Below are 17,762 nucleotides of genomic sequence, written 5' to 3'. Positions count from 1 at the left end.
AAATACATTAAAATCCTATTTAGTTTGTAACCACGTCCTATCACTTTCAGGCCACGTTCACACTATCAGTATTTGGTCAGTATTTTACATGAGTATTTGTAAGTAAAAAACAGGAGTGGAACAATCAGAGGAAAAGTATAATAGAAACACGTCACCACTTCTGTATTTATCACCCACTCCTGGTTTTGGCTTACAAATACTGATGTAAAATACTGACCAAATACTGAAGATGTGAACGTGGCCTTATAGTGAGACCAATAAATGAAGAGAAGAGAGAAGCAGATTTTAGTTTTAATTTATTTTTACGGCACCCAAACTGCATATAAAGACGTATCCCCCTATAAAGCATTAGAGAGTTCAATGTGCACAACCAGGTTCATTTACGTAGCAGCGTTGGTACAATTCGGCAGGTGAGCCTAAAAGGGATTCTCCAGGATTAGGAAAAAAATATTATATATGTATTTATGGTAAATTCCCAGAAGTGGTACAACTCTTCTCTATGGTTGTGTCCAATATTACAACCCATCTATATTCATGTGGATAGAGATGAGCTGCAATATCTGACATGGCCATGGTCAAGAGTGGCGCTATTTCTGGGGGTTGCAAAATTTTGAAACTAAGACAATTCTATTATAAATATATAATTATTCTAAGTAAAAGCTAATTTGTGCTTGAAATGTAAATGGTGAGGGATATAACAAAGCTTACAGGAAAGTGAACGGAGCCGAGAGCTTGAAGGTTATATCTATAAAACAAGTCATACGCTCAGCAGAACGACATACAGATTTCTTGCTCTGTGAACTATTTCTTATAATCTCCTTTAATACTTAATCGTATAGAGTTTTAGCTGTTCTCATCACTAAAGTCCCCCATACACATTAGACAATATCAGTTGGATCGTCTGTCAGTCTAATGTGTATGGAGTCCCATGATAGGTGATGTCGAGGGAGAGAAGGATCTGGCACATCGGATTTCCAGCAGCCGATCCATTTGTTCTCCGAGAGATAAACCGCCACCAGAGAAGTTCTCTCATATAGTCGGCAGGAACTCTCGGCCAAGTGTCCCTGGGTTTGTGGGAGTCGGGAAAATTGTTTGGCCGCAGCTATATATTGTGTATGGGGCGTTTATACTGGAAGCAGAGCGTTTTTGCTTGAACCAATAATCCACTAAGTATCAATATGAGTGGAATAAGGCACCATGTGCCTTGTGCCTTGGGAATGTCACCAATTCTTTGTAGAGTCTAACAACATAACATAACATAGCTGCATCTACTCCACATCAATTCACACCCAAATTCATGGTCCTCAAATAAAGCCCAGTAAGACTTCTTAGAGTATCTGTCTTCTAAAGTTTTGTCTTCTCATCCAACTACCATCCTCACAGGAGAGTCAATACTACACGAGCATCAATACTATATCCTAAAGGGTTAATGTGAGGGCTACACAACCACTGCCGTGCGCTGGTACAGAATTGGACCTGCCATATAACACTCTGTCCAAACGACTGACAAGATCCCTACAAAATCTCCACAATTCTGACCTCAGAAGGTTACAATTCACATCAAACTTCATTCCCAATTTCTGTTGACATTCAATTTTTTAGCAATGTCAATGGAATTTGGGCTCCCCTAACAATGGGTGAAAGTCAAATGATGTTGGACACCAGGCTTTCCATGACGCAAATAGTTAAATAGCTGTACCCTCAAGGTTCAAAAATACCAGGAATATCCCCCTCTATTAATCACTCCATCCCAAGAGTAAAAAAAAACATCAAAAGGTTCTACACTATTGCCCCCTTAAACCCAAGACTAAAATAGGTCTACAACAGACAGAAACCATCAAAAAGTTCTCCATTATTTCCCCAAGACCAAAGTATGTCTACAATGAACAGGAGCCATCTGGAACCATGAAAAAGTTCTCCATTATTGCCACCTCAGACCCAAGACCAAAGTAGATCTACAATAAACAGGAACCATCTGGTACGTCTATTTATGATGAATCAACCCGTGTAGAACGTGTCTGGTAAACTCCAAACTTCTTGGCCAGTAGAGTCACAATCCTTTAAAAGAACTCACAATGAAGCATCACATTCAGTAAAACACACATACAAGACATAAAAACATCTCAAACCGATTTGCATAACACAAGGCGGAAGAACAATACAACGAGGTATCTGGAAAGTAAAGAGAATTGAGGAAGCACGATACAATGCAACACAGGTCCGAGAGCATGTTACGTCTTTTTTCCCTTTATTTTTTGAACTGTTTGTCTTCGGTAAGTAAAGGTGTGCACAAAGGATCGAGGATTAGCTTCTGGTTAACGGTTAATAAAAGCTCAATCAGCATCTTGATAGGATATATCGTGTTAAATCAAAATGCCTCAGCAGGCCCACTTCACATTAATCGTATCAACTTGAAGGAAACTCTGTTACTTCTCGGCTCGCCAACACTTTCAATGTTCCCCAGCTTCACTCGGTCACCTTCCGCTTGGAGGGTGGAATTAGATGGCAAGGAATTTCATTCGGAAGCTCGTGGCCTTCTAATTTCACCTTAATTAGGTGGTTGGCTAAGGCAAACTCCTCATCGTCCAGCAGGCCATCTTTATCTATGTCAGCAAGCTTCCAGATCTTTCCAAGAACAGTATTAGGCAGCTTGGACTTGACCATCTCCTTCTTGGCATTGGCACCGGTGATTTTGCCATTGACAGGAGACAAAGTGTAGAAGATCTCGTCGTACATGGGCTTATCTCTAGCCACTACCCAGTCCGCATCATCAATCCCTTCTCCTGCCCCTTCTCCGTAACCGTGTCCAAAGGGACCATTCTGGGTACCCTCAAAAGCACCTCCTTTCACCATTTGGACTGGTTTTTGAGTTTCCTCTTGTCTAACTAGAACCATTAAGTGGGCAATGTCATGAGCCAGCATCTCATCTACAGTCTCCAGAAGCTTATTCTTCAGGGGTTGGAATTTGTTAAAATCTTGGGATTGTAAGAGATCCTATGTAAGAAAAATACAGAAAAATATAAAACTTCCAATAAAAAAATAACAGAAACACAGTATTCCATCAATTATTCTTCACTTTACTACTCAATGTTACAGATTAATCTGCTTTTGTAGAAGACAACACTCTCAGGAGGTCCCGGTTCTCCTTAAGGAGATCTAACTGGTGTCTAGGGTGTTACAGGCAATGCTACCTGGGAAAAAGTATGCAAATTAGCTTTCCTCCAGAAGGAGAGTAAAATTAACTCACTAGTGCCACCTCTAGGTAGCTACTTTGTAAGCCATAGTCTAACCCATTATAAAGCTTTCACACATTAACCGGGTTATCAGTCAAACCATCATGTGTAGACAAGGGAGAGCCAAGAAAGGATGAGAGATTGATGGAAGAGAATGCCAAAGTAGGGCAGAATTATTTCCGAAGTCTTAGGGTGAGAAGGTAAAGACGTGACTAAAATAATAGAGGGGTGAAGATTATGGGAGGGCGGGTGGAGGTTGTGCAACATGGTGGTGCACCATCATGAGCCTCAACAACCCAAAGAATAAAAGTCTAGATGGGTCATTGGAGTAATGTCTTTGGTACACAGGGTTAGACATGACCAGACGAAGAGAGATTTCATCAGTGGTTGGGTTTGAAACTCAAAGAGAAGGGAGGTCAAGAGAAAATAATTGTTGGGAGTCAGGCTTCTAACCCCTTTGCTGAACAGCTCATTGAAGGGACCCCCAAGCACCCCAACTTTCTCAAGATGCAAAAAAGGTGTAGGAAAACCCACACGGAAAATAACCACTGAACTAAATAATACCCAGTTTTAACCCAAGTCATCATCTTTCTAGTGGTCCATCCCTCTACTCTCAAGGTCCTTCAGTATTGGATTAGGGTTACTCTAAAGATGTCTGGATGGCCGGGCAGGGTGGTCTACTGTACCTGCATCTTCTTCAGGTTGGGGAAGTCTCCTGGAGAGATCTGATGTTCTCGTTCAATTCGACCATAAATCTCCCCTAAAGTGCCAATTAACTCTTTCTTCTTATTGTCCTTTCCAAAGACGGCTGGCATCTCCTTCTTCAAGGAACTGATGATGTACGCATGGACCTGAGGGTAAAAAAGAGAAGATCAAACTTGAATCATGTGACATGTGTAATTAACAATGTATCTCAGGTGTAACTACAAAAACTCCAGTCATTGGGCAAGTGACAGTCCAGAACACCTAGACTACTCTTAAAGGGGGCTCCAGACTACATATCCAGACAGCTGCTATAGGGGGGCTCCAGACTACACATCCAGACTGCTGTTATTGGGGGCTCCAGACTACACATCCAGACTGCTGTTATAGGGAAGCTATAGACTACGCATCCAGACTGCTGCTATATGGGGGGCTCCAGACTACACATCCAGACTGCTGTTATAGGGAAGCTCCAGACCACACATCCAGACTGCTGTTATAGGGGGCTCCAGACTATACATCCAGACTGCTGTTATAGAGGGCTCCAGACTACACATCCAGACTGCTGTTATAGGTGGGCTCCAGACTACACATCCAGACTGCTGTTATAGGGGGGCTCCAGACTACACATTCAGACTGATGTTATAGGGATGCTCCAGACTACACATCCAGACAGATGCTATAGGGGGGCTCCAGACTACACATCCAGACTGCTGTTATAGGGAAGCTCCAGACTACACATCCAGACTGCTTTTATAGTGGGGCTCCAGACTACACATCCAGACTGCTGTTATAGGGGGGCTCCAGACCACACATCCAGACTGCTGTTATAGGGGGGCTCCAGACCACACATCCAGACTGCTGTTATAGGGGAGCTCCAGACCACACATCCAGACTGCTGTTATAGGGGGGCTTCAAACCACACATCCAGACTGCTGTTATAGGGGGCTCCAGACTACACATCCAGACTGCTGTTATAGGGGGGCTCCAGACTACACATCCAGACTGCTGTTATAGGGGGGCTCCAGACTACACATCCAGACTGCTGTTATAGGGGGGCTCCAGACTACACATCCAGACTGCTGTTATAGGGGGCTCCAGACTACACATCCAGACTGCTGTTATAGGGGGCTCCAGACTACACATCCAGACTGCTGTTATAGGGGGGCTCCAGACTACACATCCAGACTGCTGTTATAGGGGGGCTTCAAACCACACATCCAGACTGCTGTTATAGGGAAGCTCCAGACTACACATCCAGACTGCTGTTATAGGGGGGCTCCAGACTACACATCCAGACTGCTGTTATATTGGGAGCTCCAGACTACACATCCAGACTGCTGCTATAGGGGGGCTTCAAACCACACATCCAGACTGCTGTTATAGGGAAGCTCCAGACTACACATCCAGACTGCTATTATAGGGGGGCTCCAGACTACACATCCAGACTGCTGTTATAGGGGGCTCCAGACTACACATCCAGACTGCTGTTATAGGGGGCTCCAGACTACACATCCAGACTGCTGTTATAGGGGGGCTCCAGACTACACATCCAGACTGCTGCTATAGGGGGGCTTCAAACCACACATCCAGACTGCTGTTATAGGGAAGCTCCAGACTACACATCCAGACTGCTGTTATAGGGGGGCTCCAGACTACACATCCAGACTGCTGTTATATTGGGAGCTCCAGACTACACATCCAGACTGCTGTTATAGGGGGGCTTCAAACCACACATCCAGACTGCTGTTATAGGGGGGCTCCAGACCACACATCCAGACTGCTGTTATAGGGGGCTCCAGACTACACATCCAGACTGCTGTTATAGGGAAGCTCCAGACTACACATCCAGACTGCTGTTATAGGGGGCTCCAGACTACACATCCAGACTGCTGTTATAGGGGGGCTCCAGACCACACATCCAGACTGCTGTTATAGGGGGGCTCCAGACCACATATCCAGACTGCTGTTATAGGGGGGCTCCAGACTAAACATCCAGACTGCTGTTATAGAGGACTCCAGACTACACATCCAGACTGCTGTTATAGGGGGCTCCAGACTGCACATCCAGACTGCTGTTATAGGGGGCTCCAGACTGCACATCCAGACTGCTGTTATAGGGAAGCTCCAGACTACACATCCAGACTGTTGTTATAGGGGGGCTCCAGGCTACACATCCAGACTGCTGTTATAGGGGGCTCCAGGCTACACATCCAGACTGCTGTTATAGGGGGCTCCACACTACACATCCAGACTGCTGTTATAGGGGGCTCCAGACTACACATCCAGACTGCTGTTATAGGGGGGCTCCAGACTACACATCCAGACTGCTGTTATAGGGGGCTCCAGACTACACATCCAGACTGCTGTTATAGGGGGGCTCCAGACCACACATCCAGACTGCTGTTATAGGGGGGCTCCAGACTACACATCCAGACTGCTGTTATAGGGGGCTACAGCCTACGAAGTCCATTAACATATATATTTCTGATCTTCCACCACCAGGGCGGCGCGATTGTTCCATCACTTTCCAGGACACAGATAACATATGATGTCCGCTTCCATTAAAAGGACATTTTGGATTTATTAGCAATGTACTATTCCGTAGTTCACACAAGAAAACCATCACGCTATTTCCTCTGACTCTTTAACCCCATGATGAGGTCACTGCACTAATAGGGCAGAAATCCACGGCGGGCGCAGGAAATACCAGACATGAATTACATCTCAATGGACTTCGCTTCCAGTACACAAACTGCAGTGTTAAAATAGAGCAGCTCCAGCCTGTTACTATTAAAAGACCAAACTCCAAACACAAAGAAAGTCACTTTCTCCAAAGGAGAACAATGGAATGAGATTAACCCTTTGTGCATTTCAGGGCACAAAACTATAAAATTGGCTCTGCTTTCAACGTACATCACCCTGAGCAGAGTTTAGCTGGAGAACGACAGTGTGAGGGGAGGATCACAAATCGTCTGACTACATTTTAGATTAAAGGTGCAAACCCCTGACCCATCAACACCAACTTAATGTATAACTAAGGTTAAAAGGGTATGAACACTTTTGCAGTCAAATTATTATTTTTTTCCCGGTATAATGAAAAATTTATCTTAACTTCACAGTGGTTATCTTTTTGTGTATACAGCTCCCATGAAAAGCTTTGTGTTTTTATGATTACAGACAACAACAAAAAACTAACAAACAATTGCAAAGCTAGAAGGAATAGCTAAAACTAGAGAAGACAGAGAAAGGATTCAGAAGGATCTAGATAAACTTGAACAATGGGCAGCGATTTATAGAATAGTATTTGACAGGGAGAAATGCAAGATTCCACATCTGGGCAAGAACAACAAAAATTACATCTACAAAATGGGAGGAATAGAACTAAGCAACAGCACGTGTGAAAAAGACTTGGGTATACTAATAGATCACAGGCTGCACATGAGTCAACAGTGTGATGCAGCAGCAAAAAAGGCAAACAAAGTTCTGGGATGTATTAAGAGAAGCATAGAGTCTAGGTCACGTGAAGTAATCATCCCCCCCTACTCATCTGGAGTTCAGAGAAGAGCTACCAGGATGGTGTGCGGACTGCAAACTACGTCCCATGAGGAACGGTTAAAGGATCTGGACATGTTTAGCTTGCCACAGGTGGCCATGATAGGTGATGAGTTCTCCTTCAATGGAAGTCTTCAAACAAAGGCTGGACAGACATCTGTCTGAGATGGTTTAGTGAATCCTGCATTGAGCAGGGGTCTGGACCAGATGACCCTGGAGGTCCCTTCCAACTCTACCATTCTATGATGATGAACAAACCTGCCGTTTTGGATGCGACAAGAGTAGAAAATGCAAAAGAAATAAAGATAAGTGAAAACTCCCATCAGAGGTAGATTTGATATGAACAAGGATAGCATAAATGTCATCTCACCTTTGCCAGTCGGGCACGTTTGATCAAGTCATTGAGTTTTCTAAGCGCTGCGTTACGTGGAAGGCTCTGAATGTCTCTGAACAGATCCTGCTCCTCAGCCTCAAACAGTTTGCGGTTGTCAGGAATGAGCAGCGGGTGTGACCAGAAAGATCCGATGTAGACCCTGATCACCTCCGGAGTGTTGACAATTTTCCCCAAGGACCACATAAGGGCGCCGTAAACCCTCATCAGCTGCTGGGTCTCTATCTGATCCGCCTTGTTTAGGACCACGCGCATTTTGTCCTCGTGGTTCTTCAAGGCTTTGATGACTTCTGAGAACTCATCGGAGATGTCCAGCTTGTGGGCGTCGAAAAGCAGAATGATGCGGTCAACTCTTTCGGCAAACCATTCTAACACTGCGGCAAAATCATAACCTGGAATGACAAGAGTAAATTACATTGTTATACAAGAAGCTGGTCAACTGAGGGCTGTGATGTCATCTCTTAAAGGGAATCCATCAAACTATGTACAGTACAGACCAAAAGTTTGGACACACCTTCTCATTTAAAGATTTTTCTGTATTTTCATGACTATGAAAATTGTACATTTACACCGAAGGCATCAAAACTATGAATTAACACATGTGGAATTATATGCTTAACAAAAAAGTGTGAAACAACTGAAAATATGTCTTATATTCTTGGTTCTTCAAAGTAGCCATCTTTTGCTTTGATGACTGCTTTGCACACTCTTGGCATTCTCTTGATGAGCTTCAAGAGGTAGTCACTGGAAATGGTTTCACTTCACAGGTGTGCCTTGTCAGGTTTAATAAGTGGGATTTCTTGCCTTATAAATGGGGTTGGGACCATCAGTTGTGTTGTGCAGAAGTCAGGTGGAAACACAGCTGATAGTCCTACTGAATAGACTGTTAGAATTAGTATTATGTCAAGAAAAAAGCAGCTAAGTAAAGAAAAACGAGTGGCCATCATTACTTTAAGAAATGAAGGTCAGTCAGTGTGAAAAATTGGGAAAACTTTGAAAGTGTCCCCAAGTGCAGTTGCAAAAACCATCAAGCGCTACAAAGAAACTGGCTCACATGAGGACCGCCCCAGGAACGGAAGACCAAGAGTCACCTCTGCTTCTGAGGATAAGTTTATCCGAGTCACCAGCCTCAGATTAGAGACCAAGTCAATGCCACAGAGAGTTCTAGCAGCAGACACATCTCTTCAACAACTGTTAAGAGGAGACTTTGTGCAGCAGGCATTCATGGTAAAATAGCTGCTAGGAAACTACTGCTAAGGACAGGCAGCAAGCAGACGAGACTTGTTTGGGCTAAAGAACACAAGGAATGAACATTAGACCAGTGGAAATCTGTGCTTTGGCCTGATGAGTCCAAATTTGAGATATTTGGTTCCAACCACCGTGTCTTTGTGTGACGCAGAAAAGGTGAATGGATGGACTCTACATGCCTGGTTCCCACCGTGAAGCATGGAGGAGGAGGTGTGATGGTGTGGGGGTGCTTTGCTGATGACACTGTTGGGGATTTATTCAAAATTGAAGGCATACTGAACCAGCATGGCTACCACAGCATCTTGCAGGGGCATGCTATTCCATCTGGTTTGTGTTTCGTTGGACCATCATTTATTTTTCAATAGGACAATGACCCCAAACACACCTCCAGGCTGTGTAAGGGCTATTTGACCAAGAAGGAGAGTGATGGGGTGCTACGCCAGATGACCTGGCCTCCACAGTCACCAGACCTGAACCCAATCGAGATGGTTTGGGGTGAGCTGGACTGCATAGTGAAGGCAAAAGGGCGAAGAAGTGCTAAGCATCTCTGGGAACTCCTTCAAAATGTTGGAAGACCATTTCCAGTGACTACCTCTTGAAGCTCATCAAGAGAATGCCAAGAGTGTGCAAAGCAGTCATCAAAGCAAAAGGTGGCTACTTTGAAGAACCTAGAATATAAGACATATTTTCAGTTGTTTCACACGTTTTTGTTAACTATATAATGCCACATGTGTTAATTCATAGTTTTAATGCCTTCAGTGTGAATGTACAATTTTCAAAGTCATGAAAATATAGAAAAATCTTTAAATGAGATGGTGTGTCCAAACTTTTGGTCTTTACTGTATATGCACATGTAACTCTTTCATAGACATGTCCAGCAATACCTTTATATGGCCCGTCTGAACCTCTGTTACTGAGAAACTACTGTTTTAAGTGATATGCGATTGACATGCAAATGAAGCTGAAGAGCTATCAAAGATCTGAAGCCTCTGTCACTCCAGCTCTATTTCCCACTCTCCCACTGCTTGGCTGACAGCCTCTATACTGTATGACTTCAGGCAAAAAAAGCCATCAGTCAAGCTGGAGGCAGAAGCGCTGGGTGGGGAATAGAGCTGGAGTGACAGAGGCCTCAGATCTACCATAGCCCTTCAGCCTTATTTGCATACCAATTAGAACGCTAGTTTCTCAGTAACAGGGGACAGGCTGGCCATGTAAAGGTATTGCCAGGCTTGAGATACATGTGCATATAAATAGTTTGGGGTATAAAATCCTGCTGACAGATTCCCTTTAAAGAGATCCTCTACCTAAACGTAATAGTTATTTATATTTTATTATTATTGTTGTTATGAGGGTAAGAAATAAATATTGGTTAAGTAATTCTGATCCTTCACAGAAACCATCTGTTGATGGATCTTTTATTCTTATTATTTACAGAACTGTGCAAAACTCTTAGGCAGGTGTGAAAAGAATGCTGCAAAGTAAGAATGCTTAAAAAATAGAAGTGTTAATAGTTTATTTTTTACCAATTAACAAAATGTAAAGTTAAAGAACAAAAGTGAAATGTAAATCCCATCACTATCTGGTGGCCGCCTGTCGCCTTCATCACTCCTTCTCAGTCTCAGATATTAAAGATACTCGGCAGGAGGTTGTTCCAAACATCTTGTAGCACTGACCCCAGATCTTCTGTGTATGAGGTTTGTGCAGATCCTTCATGTGATTGCAGACAGGCTGGATGATTTTGAGATCAGGGCTCCGGGGCCAGATCGTCACTTCCAGGACTCCTCACCCTTGATGACATTGGCTGGATGTTGGGGGTTGTTGTCTGGCTGCAGAATAGATCTGGAGCCAAATCAGGCACCGCAGTGACTGGAGCCTCAGGCTGAGAACTGTGATTTCCCTAATATAGTGCAATATTGTGTAATTGCATTATATAGTATAAGTGATCGAACGATTGCAAGTTCAAGCCCCCGAAAAAGACTGAAAAAAAAAACAACTTACAACTCGTCCCACAAAAAAAAAAAAAAAAATAGCCCTCAAATGGCTGTGTCAGTGGAAAAATAAAAAAGTAATAGCTCCTGGAACAAGGGGAGGAAAAACTAAAGTGCAAAAATAAAAAGTTCCTGCGTTGTTAAGATTTAAAGTGGTTTTATAAGAACATCTAATTGTTGTTGCAAAGATAAGAAATAAATATTTCTTAAGTAATTGTGAGACGGAAACCATCAACAAGCTGCTGTTGATGTATCTTGTATCCTTATATATGGCACATTATAATGTCCAGTCCTGCTGTGTATTAATGTGGGTCTGATAGATGTTCCTAAGAAACCACCAGACTAACATTAACACATAGGTAGTAAGTAGTAAGGATAACATATAAATATGGGGTAAATAATTCAGATACGTTTGCTATCTGGAATCCATCAGCAAGCTGCTGTTGTTGGAGCTTTTATTGTTATTATGTATGCCTAGCACATTCTGGTGTCCTGCTGTGTATGGCTGTTGGTCTGGTGGCTTATTATAAGTTTTAGAGACAGCCGGGCAGCTTCCTTACTCTCATAGATTTCAATGGAGACAGCAGAGTATGTGAGGCCACCTCTGCATTGGGTCTTCTATCTGTGACTGCCGTCCACTACTTGGGTGTACCCCCTCCAATATCTCTTCCTTAGGGTCTCAGACGGTATCCCTCCAGACATTTATGGCATGTCTTCTGCCTGAAATTGCAAAAACCTCTATAATACACCCTCTTCCCCCCATGTATGTACAATTTACTTTATTAATATGTTAGCCAGACCAGTTCAGAATAAGAATACAGAAAAACCATAAAGAGGTCCGTCATCAGCAGTTCGCTGATGGGTTTCAGGTCCCCCAAAAATTGTTTTCTACACTGTAAAAAAAAAAAAAAAAAAAAAAGCAACAAAATCAAGTAAAAAAAAAAACTACTGGAGATAAAGATGCTGGATTCTATATCTGCAGCCTAGAGCCCATGTTAAATCGATTTACTATGTGTAGAAAAATAGTTGAAGGTATAAATTAACTTTTAATGCAAAATAAATGGTAAAGGGTTATTTCCATCCAAAAATGTTTTGGCATAATCTACAAAACATCATTCTATGTCTATAATGGGATTATAACATACAGATCGACATATCTCCTCATAGACATAGAGGTAAATAATACAACATTTCATGCCTGCAGCCACCACTAGAGGGCGCTTCCTACATGATTAACTATCTTTATCTATGGTGTAGATATGGTTGCTCACTATGATGGGCTAGGCTTACAGCTATTTTTTATGGTACTTTATAGTATGAAGTGCAGCTCTGGAGGACAAACTTTTGCTTGGAATTGAACCCCCTGCAAATTTAAGTTACCAGAATATTCACATCGACACTTCTGATATATTACTTAGGTGGACAAGTCCTTTAAATGGGTCAACTAGTCACATCCCAGTAGGTTTGTTGGTCCTGATGGTTTTGGGCTCATGCTGAAGACACACACAGTATGTTTCCTGTGCTGCTGGTCATCAGGAATTAAGAATTTGATAACTTTAATGTTTAGTTGGTGAAAAGTCTAAATTCTTCATTGTTTTTGCAAATTTTATTAAATGAAAAACAAAAGAACTATTAACTTTACTCCTGGTGAACAAAGAAATCTTCATAAGGTTCATAAAAACCTGAATAAGTGATCTGCTCTCTACAGTATTTAGTTATTATGCACTGCTTATGCAGCACCATACAGTGCTTTACAATCAACAAATAAAGTTGCATTTTGTTCTGCTACAGCTTGAAAATATGAAATATACGAATTGCATTACTGCTCTAGAAAACAGCAAAAATTGATAATATTTAACACATAAATTGGCCAATTGATGCATACTCAGCAACCACAATAAGACGACTCTTTTTGCTGGGGACCTATCTAATGTGAATCCTCTCCTAGGCTGAAATAAAGTTGCACTCTGTAGGTTCCCAGCAACGAGAGTCGCCTTATCGCGGCTGCTGGGTATAAATGAATTGGCCAATTTATGTGCTAAATATTCTCAATTTTTCCTATTTTCTAGAGCAGTAATGCAATTCATATTTCATATATTTCATGTTTTCATGCTATAGTGCTACAGAGTGCAAGTTTATTTGTTGGTTGTATATGAAGATGGCTACTCTTAGTAAGCACATGTACACACCAGTTTTCTGTTTGGAAGTGCCAGTCAGTCTTTTGTTATTTGTATACAGCATTTTACACACATAATCACTGCTGTCCCCATTGGGGCTCAAAATCTAGATTCCATAACAGTATATGTATGGGGTGTTGGGGGAACCCAGAGGAAACCAAAGCAAACACGGGGAGAACAGACAAACTCCTTGCAGATGTTGTTCTTCGTGAGAATTGAACCCAGGACTTCAGCGCTGCAAATTAACAGTGCTAACCACTGAGCCACCATACAGTGCTAACCACTGAGCCACCGTACAGTGCTAACTACTGGTTATTAGTGTTGCGCAAACGTGCTCAGATAATGTTTTGTCCGAACACGCTCGGGTGCTAAAAGAGTATCTTCTGTGTGCTCGAAAAATATGTTCGTAATGCCATGGCTGCATATCTCGCAGCTGTTACACAGGCGCACCACATGCAGGGATTGCTTAACAAAACAGGCAATCCCTGCATGTGGTGAGCTTGTGTAACAGCTGCGAGACATGCAGCCACGGCATTACGAACATATTTTGAGAGCACACAGAAGATACTCTTTTAGCACCCGAGCGTGCTCGGATAACACCTTGTCTGAGCACGTTCGAGCAACACTACTGGTTATCTATCTATACATACAATCATGTGTTGGCTTGGGTGAATACTATAACATGTTTGAATAACACACTACTGCACTAATGAATCCCAACCACTTTTCCAACTCTATTTACATCCAAAGCTGCATTTACGTTCCAGCTGACGACCACCTTTCATTCACAGCATTGCACAGACAGCCTTTGTATCTGAGGACATGTCCCGTATCATACCGCTTTCTGGTGTAATATAAAAAGTGGATGTTGCTACTATTATGGTGGTCACGTGCATGACACTTATGGGGCCTATGGCTGCTACTGTATATAGGAATCATTTAGCTGTCATTGTTATGGGGGTCCATCACTGTTCTGAGTATGCTCTGGCTGCCAGCTTTATGGGGATCCTATGATTGAAGCTGCTATGGGAATATTTTGGCTGTCATTGTTATAAGAGTCCTGGCATGGTCACTGTTCTGTGTATGTTATGGCTGCCAGCTTTATGGGGGTGCTATGGCTGACACCGTTGTTGGAAATCCTTTCACCGACACAGTTATGGGGATCCTTTGATTGTCACCATCATGGGGGTTCTGTAGTAAGTATTTAATTTTATAATATTACATTCATATTTAGGCTATGGCTGACACTGTTATGAGGGTCCCCTGGATGTCACCATTATGGGGATCCTATGGCTAACACTGTTATGAGGATGAAGCTGTCACGCTCGGGTAGGGAGACCTGCCGGCCAGTCTGTACATTGATCCTATGGCTGACACTACTATGGAGATCCTCCGTCTTTTACTCTTATGGGGATGCTACGGCTGACACTGTTATAGGGATCCTTTGATTGACACCATTATGGGGGTTCTCTGGCACGAGCTTCATTTTATGCTTTTGTATTGTAGGCTACATCAGGTCAGAAAAATCCAAACACATTGCTCCAAGAGGGCACTGGGATTTTTGCAAACTAGAGCCTAACTGCACTTTACTATCACTGTGTAGTCACAGCCATAAGAATGAAGGCACTCTGACAAATTATGGGCAAACGTTAAAATGTATTTATTTATTTTTTTACTTTACACCTAATTTATATTTTCTCTCATGTGTTTTTCTACCATTTTCAGAACAAACGGCACAAAATAAATAAATATAAATATAAAAAAAAAAAAAAAAAATGTCATGAGAAAATGTGGCACAAGAAACAAATCAACAAAAAAAAAAAGTATAGGCAGAAAATAAATAATTTCAAGGAAATATTTTGCACATAATTGTATTATTCCGCCTTTTCTGAGCTGCTTTAGTAATTTTCTGCTAATAGCGGAAGCCGTATTGTTGCTAGTACGTTTATTTGTGTCTGGGATTACGGCATTAATGGATGCGATTGCTCACAGGGGATCCCGGGAAGATACGATCAGCGAGTGTTAACTACAAGAGTCAACACAAGCAGCTCATGAGTCTGGTCACTTCCTCAGGTGTCACCATTATTCTTTCCAGAGTGCTTTGTTCCTGGCATGGAAAGTGTGAATAATGGGATTTCAAGGTGTTTTCCACTCTCTATATGGAGTGTTCACACCCTGCCATGTACTGAATGTAGAGATACATGATCTGTCATTGGCTACAAAGGAAAGTTATATCAGAAAGAACAGAATATTAAAGAGAATCTGTCACTAGGATCAACGCTCCTAAGCCATCTATAGAATCATATAGGTCATAGGAAGAGGAATAAAATTATATCTGCAACCAGATGTCTAATTCCAGAGAAATACACATTTTGTTGATATGTAAATGAGCTATTAAGATCTATGGGCATGACATAGATCTCCCTGAGAATCTGACTCCCAGCTTATTATAAATGAAAGGGAATATAACCAGTGTGAGAAAAGTAACCAACACAGAACAGCAGAAGTGAACTGTGTCTCATTACAAAGACGCAAGGGAGCAGTATTATAGTAGTTATATTCTTGTATATAGGGAGCAGTATTATAGTAGTTATATTCTTGTACATAGGAGCAGTATTATAGTAGTTATATTCTTGTACATAGGGAGCAGTATTATAGTAGTTAAATTCTTGTACATAGGAGCAGTATTATAGTAGTTATATTCTTGTACATAGGAGCAGTATTATAGTAGTTATATTCTTGTACATAGGGAGCAGTATTATAGTAGTTAAATTCTTGTACATAGGAGCAGTATTATAGTAGCTATATTCTTGTACATAGGGGGCAGTATTATAGTAGTTATATTCTTGTACATAGGAGCAGTATTATAGTAGTTATATTCTTGTACATAGGAGCAGTATTATAGTAGTTATATTCTTGTACATAGGAGCAGTATTATAGTAGTTATATTCTTGTACATAGGAGCAGTATTATAGTAGTTATATTCTTGTACATAGGGAGCAGTATTATAGTAGTTAAATTCTTGTACATAGGAGCAGTATTATAGTAGCTATATTCTTGTACATAGGGGGCAGTATTATAGTAGTTATATTCTTGTACATAGGAGCAGTATTATAGTAGTTATATTCTGGTAAATAGGGGGCAGTATTATAGTAGTTATATTCTTGTACATAGGGGGCAGTATTACAGTAGCTATATTCTTGTACATAGGGGCAGTATTATAGTAGTTATATTCTTGTACATAGGGAGCAGTATTATAGTAGTTATATTCTTGTACATAGGGAGCAGTATTATAGTAGTTAAATTCTTGTACATAGTAGCAGTATTATAGTAGTTATATTCTTGTACATAGGGGGCAGTATTATAGTAGTTATATTCTTGTACATAGGGAGCAGTATTATAGTAGTTATATTCTTGTACATAGGGAGCAGTATTATAGTAGTTATATTCTTGTACATAGGGAGCAGTATTATAGTAGCTATATTCTTGTACATAGGGAGCAGTATTATAGTAGTTATATTCTTGTACATAGGAGCAGTATTATAGTAGCTATATTCTTGTACATAGGGGGCAGTATTATAGTAGTTATATTCTTGTACATAGGGAGCAGTATTATAGTAGTTATATTCTTGTACATAGGGAGCAGTATTATAGTAGTTAAATTCTTGTACATAGTAGCAGTATTATAGTAGTTATATTCTTGTACATAGGGGGCAGTATTATTGTAGTTATATTCTTGTACATAGTGAGCAGTATTATAGTAGTTATATTCTTGTACATAGGGAGCAGTATTATAGTAGTTATATTCTTGGACATAGGGAGCAGTATTATAGTAGTTATATTCTTGTACATAGGGAGCAGTATTATAGTAGTTATATTCTTGTACATAGGAGCAGTATTATAGTAGTTATATTCTTGTACATAGGAGCAGTATTATAGTAGTTATATTCTTGTACATAGGAGCAGTATTATAGTAGTTATATTCTTGTACATAGGGGGCAGTATTATAGTAGTTATATTGTACATAGGAGCAGTATTATAGTAGTTATATTCTTGTACATAGGGAGCAGTATTATAGTAGTTATATTCTTGTACATAGGAGCAGTATTATAGTAGTTATATTCTTGTACATAGGAGCAGTATTATAGTAGTTATATTCTTGTACATAGGGGCAGTATTATAGTAGTTATATTCTTGTACATAGGGGCAGTATTATAGTAGTTATATTCTTGTACATAGGGGCAGTATTATAGCAGTTATATTCTTATACAGGGGCAGTATTATAGTAGTTATATTCTTATACAGGGGCAGTATTATAGTAGTTATATTCTTGTACATAGGGAGCAGTATTATAGTAGTTATATTCTTGTACATAGGAGCAGTATTATAGTAGTTATATTCTTGTACATAGGAGCAGTATTATAGTAGTTATATTCTTGTACATAGGAGCAGTATTATAGTAGTTATA

The 17,762-nt window shown here is 41.0% G+C and overlaps 1 protein-coding gene across 3 annotated transcripts in view; it reads right to left on the bottom strand.

Moving 5' to 3' along the window:
• Positions 1-280: 280 nt before the first annotated feature.
• LOC141257351 (EH domain-containing protein 3) overlaps positions 281-17,762 on the bottom strand; it is an 83,293-nt gene continuing 65,811 nt past the window's right edge. For all 3 annotated transcript variants that reach the window (XM_073671816.1, XM_073671817.1, XM_073671815.1), the window contains exons 5-7: positions 7,861-8,273; positions 3,920-4,084; positions 281-2,994 (exon numbers count right to left, since the gene is read on the bottom strand). In XM_073671816.1, coding sequence (XP_073527917.1) covers positions 2,467-2,994; positions 3,920-4,084; positions 7,861-8,273 — 1,106 coding nt within the window. In that variant the 3' untranslated portion in view covers positions 281-2,466. The remainder of the gene's footprint in view (positions 2,995-3,919; positions 4,085-7,860; positions 8,274-17,762) is intronic.

Source organism: Phyllobates terribilis, unplaced genomic scaffold, assembly GCF_046119375.1.
Source record: "Phyllobates terribilis strain yellow unplaced genomic scaffold, ASM4611937v1 Scaffold_3__8_contigs__length_932513732, whole genome shotgun sequence".
NCBI lineage: Eukaryota > Metazoa > Chordata > Amphibia > Anura > Dendrobatidae > Phyllobates > Phyllobates terribilis.
Note: the sequence above shows the minus strand (reverse complement) of the source record. Positions and strands in the feature narration are given on the sequence as shown.